The 17,249-nt window shown below is 36.4% G+C and overlaps 1 protein-coding gene across 1 annotated transcript in view; it reads right to left on the bottom strand.

The window, feature by feature from the left end:
* Nucleotides 1–5,321: 5,321 nt before the first annotated feature.
* LOC140236124 (formin-binding protein 4-like) overlaps nucleotides 5,322–17,249 on the bottom strand; it is a 50,803-nt gene continuing 38,875 nt past the window's right edge. The window contains exons 12-13 of the mRNA XM_072316098.1: nucleotides 15,108–15,274; nucleotides 5,322–8,888 (exon numbers count right to left, since the gene is read on the bottom strand). Coding sequence (XP_072172199.1) covers nucleotides 8,804–8,888; nucleotides 15,108–15,274 — 252 coding nt within the window. The 3' untranslated portion in view covers nucleotides 5,322–8,803. The remainder of the gene's footprint in view (nucleotides 8,889–15,107; nucleotides 15,275–17,249) is intronic.

Raw genomic sequence — 17,249 nt, 5'->3', positions numbered from 1 at the left:
TTACAGAATGTACTAGAAAGGGGTGAATGGATAGTATATAAGCTGGAGAAATTCTGCAGTAGGCAGAGTACCCAACACCTCTGCTCTGAGAGTTACGTCACTTCTGGCTCTGAAGCGACTTGTTATAGTCAGTCCTGTGTTACCTGCTGACCTGCTATACAAACTGTGTTTGTGGAGATAAGGCCTGGGAGACATTTTGCCTGCAGAGAATTAATTTGCCTACATTGGAGAGAGACTCCATATTTTAGTGTCAACGGACATTATTACGGCAAAGCTGTGACGGGCTGGATTCCTTGCTGGACATTATAAAGTGAATCATCATTCAACGCATCAACTGGACGGGGTCGTCATAACATTTGGATTCTGCCCGTTTCCTGTGGATTCTGCACGTTTCGCTGTGGACATATATCCTGGATTTTTACCCCGGATTAATACCGAGGATTATCACAACCTGCGCCTTTGGATTTACGTCTGAGGTATCATTCATCGGTGCATCGCGGATCATTCATCTGTGCATCGAACATCGTATCTGGACACTGTCAAAGGATTACTTGCTTTCAAATTTGGCTGTACTACGTGTAAGTGATTCCACTACCGATTTATAATTGTTTCTATTGATCATTATTGTACTGATGTGAAAACCGATTACGAGTCTGTATCCACAATATCACTGTTAATAAACCGCCTGAACATTAGTTGATTGTTTCTTTTGTGCAATCATTCTCAGAGTGATTTTGGTCGTAACAGTATATTTAGTGTGAAATTCGCAGCAGACAATGAAAGCGTCTATCAAGATATTTGTAATGATTCAGGAAAATAAGATGTGTCCATGTAAATAGCTAGCTATTCCTTTAAAATCTACCGTACCAAAAATCTCATTACACACTCAGCAAAAAAGAAAAAAGAAAAAAAAAGAAAAAAAAAAGAAAAAGAAAAAAAAAGAAAAAAAGAAAAAGAAAGTAAACACTCTTTCAAGTTTATATTACTCATAGAATATTGGCTAAACGTTAATGCATTATATACCACATGAAAAGTAATTTAATTGGCTATCAACCTGGTAGTTCAATAAAAAAAAACGGAAACTTTACACACAAGTGAACACCTTTGTTTTTCTCTTCCAAGGCACAAGAGTAAAAATTGCAAAAATGAACAAGTTGTCATTCATGCATAATTACTCTCCCAAGTAACAATAAGAACAAAAGACAAATTTGACACAACAAAAAATATGAATTAAGTTGCAAAAATAAACCTATGATCTTTATATGATATGATATCTTAGAAGCCCAAATGATCAGTAAAAGGCTAAAAATAATGGAGGGAAATGAAGAATCTTCTGTCAAATCCAAATTCAAATGAAATGAGAGAAGCAATATGAACAAAAATGGTACAAATTTGAATTCATTTCTCAAATTAGGAAAATTGTAATATTTGGTCCTTGAATTTGTCTCATGAATTCTTTAATTACAAAATTAAAGAAATGCTCATTTGCTCATTTAATCATCTTTGTGCCCTCATTCCATATGTCATTTGAAGTTTGAGTTTACAGAAAATTCTTATTTTCCTCCTTTAATTTCCCACTTTGATTTTGTTTGAGGTTACAAGGAGATGAAGAGAACAAAAACCCATCTTTTTGCTATTTCATTCATGTCTCTCACAGTGTTAAACTAGTCTTTTGTTGTCATTGTTACCTAGAAAAGCATTTGCAAATGAAAGACAACACCAATTTTTGCAATTTTTACTTTCGTGCCTTGGAGGACAAACAACAAATGTGTTTACTAATGTGTGAAGTTTCCTGTTAAATTGACCTACAAGATTTATAGCCAATTAAGTAACCTTTAATATGGTATATAATACATTGATTTTCATTGAAATCTTCTACGAAAAATATGAACTCAAAAAGGTGTTTACTTTTTTTTTTTTTGCTGTATATATATAAACCTTCCTCATTATTACTGAGGGGGTGCTTGTATTTCTGCATCATTTGCTCTTTCAATGATGTGTCCAAACAAAAGTCATATGAAAATACTTACTTGTGTACAATATAACAGTAACCCTTGTAGTGAGCTGCAGTGGCAATGCAAGTTCTACACAATGTCCCCAAAGCACATGATACATGTACTCTTATTCTATATTCTACTCTCTATATATGCTCCCTATATTACAGTGAGTGACTAAGGACAATTTCAGTGGCAAGATGGCTGCAAATATGGTGGACATCAAGAGAAGTCCTTGTGGCTTTAATAGTGAATAAGCCTGGGTTCTCACTAATGAAGTCCATGGTTCAAGTTTGTCTGTGCCCTATGCAAGGCATTTTGTTCTCATTGCCTACTGCTTCTGCTGGGACTTCAAGCTGTTGATCCCTTGGGAATGTCCACATAGATATTGAGTGTTTCTTTCAGTGGTTACATGAAATAAATATTCTAACAAAAAATGGATCCAGCAATGGGAGATATCTACTCCTCACGATTGATGTTGCTGGTATTGTTTTGTGATTTGTTGTATTTCTTGCTTGGCCAAGTAAGTTGAACTTTGTGTATTCTTCATTCCACAGAAGCAAGATATTGTATGGTGGTACATGCACTATAACAAGCATTTGCATGCTTTCATCATTGTATGTATAAAAAATTCCACCTTTACGGTATTTTTCCTCCAATTTTTGTTTTTCTTTCACATAAATATGCATATGCAACCAACACAGTCATGTTAGGTGGAAGTATTTTTACCAAGAAAACTCTTCCCAACCTAGTATAAAGGTACTGTACTCATGAATATGGACAGTGTACAGACTGCCCTATCGCAAATTAAAGCCTGTTGCAAGTGCAGCTTATATAAAAATCCAGACATTTTAAATATCCCTGACAACTTGTGATCTGTAGCTTGAGCAGGTGAGACAAGGTTATAGTCTGTATATGAAGGGATTTTTACATACAATTATACAAACACAAACATGCAAACACACACACATATGCACACAATTATTCTGTTACAATCACAAACCCCAAGCAACTGCCATTGTCTCATATACTGTTACATTGCATCAGATACATGTACACATAATTATTTTCTCCTTTTCTTGGAGATACAGTATTGTGTATTTTACAGATGTTGACTGGTATTGGAAGGAACACACAGAGAGGGCCAGTCTGAAGATTTAGAAATGCTATTGAGGAATGTTCATATTAAAGTCCTTCAACTTTGTCTCTGGAATTTGATCATTCATAAAACAGAAAGCCCTGATGTCAGAATATATTACCTACCAACAACAAATATTTTGCCAACAATAAACATTTGGCCAATGACAGAATCCATTATCTCCATATTTCCTAGAAAATGAACTTTAAGTGTGTAATGCATACTTTTCCCAGTAATTTTCTGTGATAGCCATTTTCACACCATCAACAATACCTCGGTATGTAAAATCAAGGAGGTACGGTAAAATGCAGCTTCTGTTGTTTACAGATTTGCACCTCAGCGAGTACCAAAAGTTGTGAACCTTTTACACTCCATTAAAACACAAATGTATGTTTCACAAATCATCAGACACTCGGGGGTTTTTAGCTCACCTGAGCCAAAGGCTCAAGTGAACTATTGCAATCGCCCTTCGTCCGGCGTCCGTCGTGGGTAAACTTTTTACATTTTCATCTTCTTTGTGAAAATCCCCAAGACCGATTTTCATCAAACTTGGCAGGTAGCATCCCTAGGGGGTTAGGAACTCAATTTGTTAAAATGGGCACCATGCCCCACCCAGGGGGCCCCCGGGGGGGGGGGGGGGGGGCAAACCCCCCAAAATTAAGGAATCTGTAAAAATCTCCTTCTCTAGAACCAGAAGTGATAGAGCTAAGTTAATACTATGAGTTAGTACATTGATGACTGTAGTTTCAAGTTTGTTCATGGCAGAATCAGGGGTGCCCCCCTTGGGACCCAGGGGAGGGTGTGGGGAGGGGTCCTAATGGGGCCTAAATTGTACATTTTCATCTTCTTGAGAACCCCATGACCCATTTTCACCAAACTTGACAGGTAGCATCCCTAGGGGGGGAGGATCTCAATTTGTTAAAATGGGCATCATGCGATTGATGCCCCACCCAGGGGGCCCCCAGGGGGGCTCAAACCCCCCAAAATGAAGGAATCTTTAAAAATCTTCTTTAGAATCAGAAGTTATAGAGCTAAGATAGTACTATGAGTGAGTACATTAATGACTGTAGTTTCAAGTTTGTTCATAGCAGATCAAGGGGTTCCCCTCTTGGGGGCAGGGGTTGGGAAGGTCCAAATGGGGGCCTGAATTGTACATTTTCATCTTCTTCCTGAAAACCTCACGATGGATTTTCGTCAAACTTGGCAGGTAGCATCCCAAGGGGGTCAGGATCTCAATTTATCAAAATGGGCACCATGCCCCATCCAGAGGGCCCCAGGGGGCCCCCAATCCCCCCCCCCAAATTAAGTAATCTTAAAAAATTTGGGCCCTTATTGTACATTTTCATCTTCTACTTGAGAATGCCTGGTCAAATTTTAGTAGAGCTGTGAATAATTTAGATTAGTGACTGCGTGAAAGGTGAACTTGCGATACTCAGGTGAGCGCTAGACCCACGGGTCTCTTGTTGCTTTGTAGATTAAAATACAATTGTTCTAGCATTTGATATCATTTGCCATTTGTTCACTTGAAAATGTAGTACCATGGTTACAAATAGTCAGCTATCATGTGATCACTATTGTTTCATTGCAGAGGTGTTTTTTTGGTGGAAAAACAATATTTCCATCTTTCCTGCTATAGACAATTTGGGAAAACAGTATTTTCCATGAAGCCTACTTTTGGCAACCCCCCCCCCCCCAAAAAAAAAAAAAAAATGTACAGCAATACTAAATGGTATCTCAGTAAATTGCTTTTCATCTCTCTTGCTTTCCATTGATTTTGAAGAAGCCTTGTACAATTTAGATTTAACAACACACAGTACAATTTGTCAGTACACGAGATGTGTTCAATTGGTTGCTTTGCTTTGTTTTGTTTTCTGCACATGTAACATTTCAAAATGGCTGGTGGCAGTACATATAGCTTTGTCATTTTTCTAACAATATTTTCTTCAATGCACGCAGCATTAATACTAAGTATTTTTAATGGCTGTCTAAAAAATGGGGAAAAAAAGGTAGAAGTTGTTGAAATGAAATACATTCTATTTTAAATAACATTTACAACCAATTAATCAAAATCCTGTATTCAGGACTTCCATCATATCTTTAACTTCAGTAAAACTCCGGTTTGTAACTTCAAAAGTGACCTCACTCGCTCTGCAGAAGAGACTTGAATATAACTGTTTGAAAACAAAGAATAAGTGCAATGCAGATTTATTCATTATCCAACATTAAGCAAAGAATTATAATTTACAGAAATTTGTCACTCATACAATTTGAGAAGTTCTTGGCTATTTACAATGAGTTGCCTTCTCAAATGAAAATTTGCCAACTATAAAGCAGTTCAATGCTTCTATATGTCAATATCTTTTCAGTAAGAGTAATTTGTGAAATCAGACACCAGCTGAAAGGAACCCCTAGTCCTTAGACTCACAAGGGAAAAAATTAAGACATCAATATTTGTATTTTGCTTCTGAAAAGTGCCTTTCATGAGAAAAGAGAGACTGTGTAGTTGGTAATTTTGAACAAGAGGTGTCTCAATTCCCCCTCAAAAAGTAGGAAATTAACTAAAAAAGAAAAAAAAAATGCTTCAGGACAAAATTCAACAACACACATTTTACCCTGCAACTGAAGCATAAACTTTCAATTTATAAACTATGACTTGTTACCTCTGATTATGAGATAATCACTTCAACCATATAGATGGCAACTTCATCATGAATTTGTGTGTCTTTTTTCATTCTCATTACTGAGCTCTGTTAAACACAACAATTGATACAACAGTGTAGAGACGTACAGTATTCACTTTGCTTAATGGTGACAAAGAAACATACACTTTACTCAATTTTTTTTTTCTTGAAAGCATTTGTTTTTTTTTTCACTCAACTTTGACCATAACTTTTTCATGTAAATGCATATGTATGCATATGTATAACAGACATTTGTTGAGTCATTGTTTCTCATTACAATGAGTCTATCCCTCTTGCACTGTCAATGGTCCCTGGAAATAATGGCTTTTAGTGCCAATCCAAGTTTGCTCACATGATTTCATAATCCACATCAAGGTTGAACACACAACACACGAAAACCTACCAGAATTGATGCTCTGTTCAAGTCTTGATGTTTTCCTCTTTTTAAAAAAAAAATGATCTTACCTCTTCTCTATGGATTTAACTAATGCCAGGTTGACTGAAATCAAGTCTCTCAAAATGCTTCACAACACAATCGCCCTAAATGGAAAAGCTACAAACTTGACAAAAATCTAAGAAAGTGTAAGTTCAGTTGCAGCTTTCTTTGGGTACCACAAATGAGGCAACAGATGCACTGTACAAACTGCTTCTGGTGTCGGAGTCATTCGACCATAGGCCTACAATGTGTGGTAACTACTTTACATTAAAGAGTAGCACTTTTTTTTTTTTTTTGGGGGGGGGGGGTGAAAAGTTTGGTAGCTTGGTTGAAAGAATACTACATTTTAGCAAACTTTCTGTTCCTGAATAATCATGCTATCATTTCACAAGCTCCAATAAAAAAAAAGGAGAAATACAGTTATCTATATACAAAAAATATGGTCATATTTCACAGAAACGCAGAAGAAAAACTCATACTGTACTAGCCCACACTTTTAAATCCAACTGACTTTAGAAAAAGCAATGATATAAAATAAAGTTCATTTGACATGACATGCTTACAGCATCCCTATGATTTAACAAGATATCATTCACCTTCAATCAAACAATTAAGTATGGCGTCTCAGACTGACACATGATCTAGTGATTTCAGGTAAGGCAAGTTGGAGAAATATCTGACATACTCATTTTAAATATGTTGCATCATCAGAAAGAATGCCATGATTCAGTCGACCACTTTCAGAGAAATCACTTCTTTCCCCTCAGAACAGAACTATGCCCATAGAATGCTTTCAAATAAGCATTCAAGAATAACTGTTTTGTACTGTTGCGAAGGGCTCCAGCATACCGTATGTAGATACTATGTATTTTCCCATTTTCAGAACACACTGATGTTCATAAATTAACAACACACTAACACATTGCCTCCTGGAACAGAAATGTAATGTACCCCATCTCCAAGGTGAGAAATTGCTACCTAACTACTTGAAAAGGGATAATACTGATTTCTCATTCCGTAGATGTAGTTCTTGATCTTGAATTTAACCACCGAGATCGCTCTACGAACTTTGATTAGCAAACTATCAGACACAAAAAATATGTGGTGAATGCAGTAATTAAACAAAATATTCAATGTCTTGACACACGAAACAATATTATCAATCAATCCAGCATCACCATTGTTAATAAAGACTAGTACCTAGGCATGGTTTTGTATGCTATCTCCCATGATAATGAGTAGAGATTCTAGCCTGACAGGTGTCTTCATCTTCATGCCTTTCAACAAGAAACTCACAGGACATGGTCACTTAGTGAATCACATCAAACATCTGCTTGATATGGAGCTAACGAAGTGTTCAAAGCACTATTTTTATAAAGTCAATATCCCTTCTTATTTGTTTATTTTCTCTTGTCATGTTTTCCCCCTTAGATTCTAAGGTTATATTTATTTCCATCATTTCATGTGGGATTGTCAACCAAACACATAGTCCTATTGATTCTACTTCATGCCCACATCAATCTAGCTAAAACATCATGAAGACCAAGTTCTTTTGCAAACTTCATTGTACACTACACAAACAACACAGCTGAGGCTTCATCCTGGATTTAAGTTTCCTCTCTCTTCTGACTTATTTTTCTTGGATGTTCATTTTGCTAAGAGTCCTTTTTTTAATGGCCAGAATCACATGATCCGCATTTGTCCAGATTTGTGTAGCTAAATGTATACATTGGGTTCACAAACATTAACTGAATCATTTATCCTCAAAACATTGACATTTCACACAGAAATACAGAAGTTCATTTCATTTTTTCATCCCAACATAAGACGAAAATATGACCTGACACTGACACACTTTATTTCATTCAAAAATTGAGAGGACATTGCAAGTAGGAATCCCCAAGTGAAGAAACATAAAACCATCCATCATGAAGATCTTAGTGACAAACTTGTACTCTGCTTGAAAAACGATAGCACTTACATAAATACAGGGATGCAAACCATGTACCTGCATTGCAGAATTCTGAGGGCTGAAAAGGTATATTTTTCGTTAAAAATAAAGTATTTTCACCTTTCCTGCAATGTGTAGTAATACAATTTGGGAATAACAGTATTTTTGGCAAAAACAACAACAGCAACAGTACAGAATACTGCAAAAAAAAGTAACAGTTGGCATCTCTGAATATAGCCATCAGAAACATTACATTAGCAAAGGAAAATATTTCCACATTACAAGAAAAAAACAACAACAAGCAAACAGAATTTACACTGATTTTAAAATATTGACTACACATTGGCAAGCAACAAACTTCTGAACGTGGCTCATACTCCATCAATGTTGCAGTCTGAATAAAAGATGTGAATAAAAACAAAATGTTCTTGAAATGTCCCTTCTCACAACAAAAGCATGAATATTCTATGTGATGAATCCATACTTGTTGATCTTGAGCTGGTGAGTTTGTGCTGTGTACCAGAAAGAAAAGCAATAACGGAAGACAGTCTATTCCGATGCTCTGTAAGCTTACAGCTGGAACTTCTAATTCACATGTGTCTCCTACTGAACATTGGATTTCCTCTTCAGTCTCTCTCTCCAGTCACCCTGAATTTCCTCAAAGTTGGCATTGAATTTCGTCTTGCCCCTGTAACGAGAATGATGTACAAAGGAGGAAAGATTCTTTTTCAATAAAAGTAATAAAAACCATCATTGATCTCTTTTCCAAACTGAGCTTGTTGGTTTCCAAATCTTGGGTAAGCTTGGTTGTATTTGAGTGTCTCTAACAATAAGATTTGCACCACAATATGTTCAAATGTCCTATGAAATAATGGCTTATGGGTGTATTTAAAAAAAAAAACCACAACATTTAAATATCTGTTGTTGCTTTCTGAAATAAAGTGCTCTTTCAATCTTAAGGGTACATTTTTCTAATAATCTGATTAGTGTGTCTGAGTGCATTACTGCAAAGTTTGCACAAAATCTTTCAAAGATTATAGATATCATCTTGTGAATACCTTATAACCGGACAACAGCTTATGTGAACCGAGTCTTCTTCATGTATCAAACAAAATTGAGGCAACGATTAAAGCCAGTAAGAAAGAGAAAAATAAAAATAACTATAACTATCACTTATTGTGATTAATATACTCCCATCTACAACTGAGGGAATTAGCTCAACCAGGATTATTTTTTTAAAAAACTTTTTACTGGCACTGCACTGTTCAACAGTGAATAAATGTATTGCTCACTGTTAGTCACATGTCCCACATCTCAAGTCAAGTGTTCAAAAACTGACTGAGCAAGATAAATAAAGTGATGATTTCTATGGTTTTCATTAAAAACTGTGTTACCATGGCGACACAATGTTGGACATTAGGAAAAAATGAAGTTTGCACAACTATATATATCATAGCTGTCGCATGTGCCAAATTTCAAGCCAAATGCTAAAAGGCTGAGGGGCTTAGTTAAATTCACAATATTAGTGTATCATTTTCATTCAAAATATACTGTTACCATGGCAACACATTTTCAACACTGACAAAAGATTTTCTGGCACATCTAGGTAATGTAGAGGTAACATGTGCCAAATTTGAAGCCAAAATGCTCTAAAACAGAGAGCGTCAGGAGAATCGAAATGTTTGTATGATTTTCATTCACAATGCACTGTTACCATGGCAACACATTGTTCAACAATGATGAAATATGAAGTTTGCATATCTCTGTACTATACTGGTTGCATGTGCCAAATTTTAAGCCAAATGCTCAAAGACTGAGGAACTAGCTGAATCCAAATATCTTTGCATGATTTTCATTCAAAATATGCTGTTACCATGGCAACACATTGATCAACAATGACAAAAGATTACGTACAGTTAAACTCGCCTAAGTCGACATCGCATATGTCAAATAATCGCGCAAGTCGATAATTTTAAAAAGTCCTGATTTTTCCCCATTGACTTACGTGTATTAATTCACTCATAAGTCGAATTTTTTAAGTCGAATACTCGCTTAAGTCGATGAAATTCTAAGAACACTTTCACGGAAAAACCATTGAATTCACTGTGCCTAAGTCGAATAAGATTTTATTGTGTAATAAATCACTGTCAAAATCACGAGACGCCAGTTTTTGTTTACATACAGTATATACCAAAAGAAACTGCGTAAACAAACATTAACGTTTCATTAACGCAAGCGGTTTCACCTGAATCGTTAGTAACGCAAACTAATGATCGGGAAAATTAACGTTTCGGTAGCAACGATGAGTAACGATCCCTAGCGCAAATTAACCATGTTTCGTTAACATTAACGATAGGTAACGCAAGAACTCGCGCGAGATTTTGGTTTTGTAACGAGACCTGGTGAAAGGACGACGTAGCCCCTGCCGAGTGTAGCGATCTATGCCTTATATTTAGCGGAGTCTTTTCGCGAATCGAATCACGATTTCGCGAATGGTTAATTTGCGACCGGGGTCACCAAAAACGCACGCCGGGCCACCAAAAAAGCCGAATGTTTGCCTTCAGTTTTGGAAATGAAGCGGTAACAATCGGTTCCATAAGATGCTGAATAAATGTCAGATGTTTGCTCTTTTAATTTTGGAAATGAATAACGGTAATATTCGATTCCGTATAATACTAAAATAAATGTCGGATGTTTGCTTATACTTTTGGAATGTCAGAGATTTGATTTTGCGTTCGGAAATGAATAAGGATAAAAAAAAAAGTATCCGGAAGATGCTGAAATAAATGTCGAATGTTTGCTTTGACGTTCGGATATGAAAAATAATGATGTTCAACTCCATACGATGATAAAATAAATGCCGGATGTTTACTTTTACGTTCGAAAGTAAATAACAATTACATTCAGCTCCGGAAGATGCTAAAGTAAATGTCGAATTATCCCTTTGACGTTCGGAAATGAATAACAATAATAATCAACTTTGTACGATGATGAAATAAATGTCGGATGTTTACTTTTACGTTCAAAAGTAAATAACATTAACATTCAGCTCCGGAAGATGCTAAAGTAAATGTCGAATTATCCCTTTGACGTTCGGAAATGAATAACAATAATAATCAACTTCGTACGACAATGAGATAAATGTCGGGTGTTTGCTTTTACTTTCGAAAGTAAATAGCAATAACATTCGGCTCCAGAAGATGCTAAAATAAATGTCAGATGATTGTTTTTACGTTCGTAAGTGAATAGCAGTAATATTCTTCTCCATACGATGCTAAATAACTGTCGGATGTTTGCTTTTAAATTTCGAAATGAATAACAGTAACATTTAGCTGCGTTTGATGGTAAAGTTAATGTTTGATATTTGCTTTAACGTTCGGAAATAAATAACAATAGTATTCAACTCCGTCCGATGATAAAATGAATGTCTTATGTTTGCTTTTATGTTTGAAAGTAAATAGCAGTAACATTCAGCTCCGGAAGATGCTAAAATAAATTTTGAATGTTTGCTTTGGCGTTCGGAAATGAATAACTATAGTATTCAACTCAGTGCGATGATGAAATAATTGCCGAAAGTTCGCTTTTACGTTCGAAGGTAAATAGCATGTAACATTCGACTTCTGAAGATGCCAAAATAAATGTCAGATGATTCATTTCACTTTCGGAAGTGGACAGCAGTAACATTCGGCTCCTTACGACCATAAAATAAATGTCGGGTGTTTGCTTTTGAATTTGGAGATCGAATAACGGTAATATTCTGCTCCGTACGATGCTAAAATAAGTAACAGATTGTTTCTTTTACATTTGGAAATGATTAACGGTATCAATCGGCTCATTTAGATGATGAAATAAAAAGCGGATGTTTGCTTTCAAGTTCGGAAATGAATAAGGATGATATTCAGCTCCGTAAGATCCTGAATGAATGTCGGTTGCTTGTTTTTACATTTGAAAATGATTAACGGCAACATTCGGCTCCGGAAGGTGTTAAAATACTTGTAAATGGTGGATGATTGCTTTTACAATCAGAAATAGATAACGGTAACTTTCGGACCGAACGTAGGACCAATTTAGTTTTGCTTGTTTTTTTTTTTTTTTGTTCGGGCCACCAAAAAATAAAAATCAATCATTTTGGGGCCACCAAAATAAAAGTTAGTGTGGAGCCCTGGCCTGCATCAATGTGGATAAAGTGTCTTGCTGAAGGGCAAATATCGGGCACACCGCTCCAGTTCTCGGCTCCAGAGTAGACAACATACATGTACATTATACATATGTACGTGTGGTGTAACTTTAAGTCGATTTTTCTCGACTTACGTACAAGTCGAAACTCGCCTAAGTCGATGTGTTTTGCTCAGTCCCGAGAAGATCGACTTATGCGAGTTTAACTGTATGCACATCTACGTACCATAGTGATCAGGTGCGCCAAATTTCAAGCCAAATGCTCAAAGACTGAGGGAACTAGCTGAATCCAAAATATCTTTAAATGTTTTTTGGTGAAAAAATGCTGTTACCATGGCAACGTATTGTTCAACACTAATGACAGATTAAGCTTGCACATCTATATGCTATTGTGGTCACATGTGCCAAATTTCCAGCCAAATGCTCAAAGACTGAGGGAGTTAACTGAATCCACAATATTTTTGCATGATTTTCATTCAAAATATGCTGTTACCATGGCAACACATTGATCAACAATGAAAAAAGATTACGTATGCACATTGAGGTACTATAGTGGTCGCATGTGCCAAATTTCAAGCTAAATGCTCAAAGACTGAGGTAGTTACCTGAATCCACAATATTTTTGTATGCATTTTAGTGAAAATATGCTGTTACCATGGCAACACATTGCTCAACACTGATGAAAGATCAAGTTTGCACGTATATCTCATATATGCTATAGTGGTCACATGTGCCAAAATTTCAAGCCAAATGCTCAAAGATTGAGGGAGTTAACTGAATCCACAATATTTTTGTATGATTTTTATTCAAAATATGCAGTTACCATGGCAACACATTGATCATCACTGACGAAAGATTACGTTTACACATCTGCGTACCACAGTGGTCATGTGTGCCAAATTTCAAGCTAAATGCTCACAGACTAAGGGAGTTAGCTGAATCCACAATAATGCTTTTTGGTAAAAAAAAGCTGTTACCATGGCAACGCATTGTTCACCACTGACGAAAGATTAAGTTTGCACATCTATAATACAAACATATTATACTTTAATGGCCATGTGAGCCAAATTTCAAGTCAAATGCTCTAAGACTGAGGGAGTTAACCAAATCCACAATATTTTCGTATGATTTTCATTCAAACTTTGCTGTTACCATGGCAACGTATTGATCAACAATGACGTAAGAGTAATTATGCACATCTACGTACCATAGTGGTCACATGTGCCAATTTTCAAGCCAAATGCTTGAAAACTGAAGGAGTTAGGTTAATCCACATATTTTTGTATGATTGGTAAAAAAAAACTGCTGTTGGCAACAGATTCATTAATGCACACATCAAATGTGTTTTGCACAACCAATACATTACATTGATCGCATATCCCAAATTCAAACTGAATTGCTACAAAACTGAGAGAGTAGTTTGATCCACAACATTTTGTAAGATTTTTATGAAAATCTGCCGTTGACATGGCAACGCATTATGAAATACTCATGAAAAAGGTGTCTTGCACATCTGCCTGTGATAGCAGTCAAACATGCCAAATTTGAAGTTTTTTGCTCAAGAAATGAGAAAGTAGTTCGATCCTCAAGTTTTTCACGAAAATTTGCCGTTGCCATGGCAACGCATTATGCGATACTAACAAAAAAGGTGGCTTGCACATCTACCTTTTATAGTGGTCACACATGCCAAATTTGGGGTCAATTGCTCAAAAAATGAGAGTAGTTCGATCCACAACATTTTGTATGATTTTTTAAAAATTTGCCATTGCCATGACAACTCATTATGCAATACTTACAAAAAAGGTGTTTTGCACATCTTCCTTTGATAGTGGTCACACATGCTAAATTTGGGGTTAATTGCTCAAAAAATGAGAGTAGTTTGATCCACACCTTTTTTAATGAAAATATGCCGTTGTCATGGCAACGCTTTTTAATGAAAATATGCCGTTGTCATGGCAACGCATTATGCGATACTAACGAAAATGGTGTCTTGCACATCTACTTTTGATAGTAGTCACACATGCTAAACTTGGGGTCAATTGCTCAAAAAATGAGAGAGGATTTCGATCCACAAGATTTTGCAACGGACCGACCGCTCGACCACCCGCCCGACTGCTGTCTGACCGACCGACCGGCCACCCAACCTCAGAGTGATTCCTATATACCCCCCCTACACACTATGTGTGGGTGGGGGTATAATAAGCTTAGGAAGCATAACAATGGTTAATCTACAAACAAATCTTTTCAGGCAAAAGCTGGACAATATCATCACCTAATTACTGTCGACTCACCAATGGACATTCACAGAAATTATGAAACTAAGAGATGCTGCCTTCCAAGTTATGTTTCTTCCATGGTACAACTTAACCATCTTCTATGCCTCCACCCTTTCATAATTGTTCTTAAAATCTGACTTGTCTTAAGCAATCTTGACTATGCCATACACAGGCACTGGGTCTAGGGCAATTACCCCCTGGACAATTACCCTAGACCCTTTCCCTGGCCCTAATCCTAATCCTGAACCTAATCCTAACCCTAACTCAAACTCTAACCCTAATCTTTACTCTAACCTTATCACTAACCAGTATCTAGGCAGGGGGTAATTGTCCTGATACGCAGGCACCATCAATGAATACCCCTAACCATTATCCTCACTCAGAATGAAATTTCAGCTTATAAACTGACAATAATTGTAACATGGCAATATGGTAATGAAGGAGCTGTCTCTTACTTTAAAAGTTGTTCCTTCTTCCACTCTGCAATCATCTTCTGGTTCCTGGTCTCCACATCTTCCTCTTCTTCTGATTCACTCTCCTCCATCTCCTTCTCTTGCTCCTCCTTGATCTGAGCCCACTTGGAGACCAGTGAGTGTGGCAGCTTACTCTTCACTGACTTGCTCTATTAACAGTCATGTCACAAAACACAATCATGATGTCAACCAATAACTGTGACTTTCTTCAGGTGAGTGATTCACTAAGTGTCATTTAACCTTATCCAAACTACAATCAATCCACTCTCAATGTACACAAACTACTATCAGATATGTGCACTTCTACAGTGCATTGCATGTCATAATTTAACTTGAAATGTCGCTATGGCGACTGGTATGCCTCCGCCATAATGCATGGTTCTCCTAATATGTCTGTAGTACAATGTCTTGACAATGTGTGATGCCAGTTTCACATAATGGGCAAAATATTAAAATGACAGGTTTGTCACAAATGTGTTGAATGTTCACTTTCCTTGAACTAGGTTCAAATGGATGAATGGCTATATTGTCTAAGAGTGCATGTATTTGGGGATTTGAGGTTTTTTACTTGACTTTTGATCCTTTCATAAGTTTCTGCATTGCGTAATTTTCAAGGTATGGAGAAAAAGTGTGATTTCAGTATTAAATAGAAAAACATTAGCATTTTAACCTGGCCTTTGACCCTTGACCTTTGACCCTGTAACCCTAAAATTCCCAAGAGAATCACTGTCAGGTAGAACATGCATAAATATGTACTAAGATTCATGATGATACATTGAGTCACTTTCGAGACATGGAGGAAGAACTGAAATTTAGCACTTTCACTTGACCTTTTGACCTTTTGGCAAGAAACCTCCCAGAGAATCTCTTTTGGGTAATACATAATGTATACATTAAGTTTCAAGAAAAATCCTGCAAGAATTGCATTAATATGAGAGAAAAAGTGAAATTTTTAGGAGTTGACCTTGACCTTTGATCCATGACCCCTAAATTCCCTAGATAATCACTGCCAGTCAGTACATGCATATGTATTAAGTTCCAGGAAGTTACCTTGAACCATTTGTGAGATATGAAGAAAAAAGTGAAATGTTAACATTTTCACTTGACTTTTTGACCTCATGACCAAAAACTCTGGAGAATCTTCTCTCTGGAGAATCTTTATTGGGTAGAACATGTATACACTACGTTTCAAGAAAATACCTTCAGGCATTGCATAGATATGGGGGAAATAGTGAAATTTGAGCATTTGACCTTGACCTTTTGACCTGGAGCATGTGCACCCAAAAGTTGATAGGCACAACTTCGCCCACTCATACATATACATGCCAAGTTTCATTAGGATACCTCCAATGGTTTTTTAGTAACGCTGTCCACAAAATTGATTACGGACAGAAGGACAAATGGAAGGACGGACAGACGGACAACCCAAAATCGTAATGCCTCCAGCGACACTTTGTGGCGGGGCCACAAAAATAGGACCTTAAAGGTACAGTTTACCTTTGGGAACAGTGATTTAAAAAATTTTTGAGATATCACATTTGATGCATATGTGTAGGTCTGTTGTATCACAAAACATTCTACCACATAAAATTTTTGTAATAAAGCCTAAAATATATGGAGATATCGGTATTTTTCTCATTAAAACATACTGTAGACGGTTTAGTCTGTACTTTGTAAATTTTTACAATGGTTGTTTCTATCTCTAACTCACTTTTTAGAACTATTTTAAAGCACTAAAGCTTTTTTTGTTTCATCTGCAAATGGTAAATTATGCCTTTAATCTCTGAACACCTGCCCACTCTCAAGTTTGTCCCAATCTATTCAATCGACTGCCTTTAACAAGCACCAAACTGATCAATTTACTTTTATCATTTTTGTCTTGTATGAATAGAGTTATTACAAGAATTTCCCATGACTATCTGAATATTGCCCATGACCCTATTTCTGCTCCAAATTTTTGTTAAAGTGGAAATAATTCCCATATAATACTTTCCCCATCAGAATCATTCCATTAGAATAATAAACTATGAGCTCCCAGAGTAAGAAACATTTAGAACAAATTTATATTTTCTTTTCTTTACTCCCAGATTTGATGTTTTTCATGCAGTGATTCTTGTACATCTA

The sequence above is a fragment of the Diadema setosum genome, chromosome 12 (genome assembly GCF_964275005.1).
Source record: "Diadema setosum chromosome 12, eeDiaSeto1, whole genome shotgun sequence".
Taxonomy (NCBI): Eukaryota; Metazoa; Echinodermata; class Echinoidea; order Diadematoida; family Diadematidae; genus Diadema; species Diadema setosum.
This window is presented reverse-complemented; position numbering and strand designations above follow the sequence as displayed.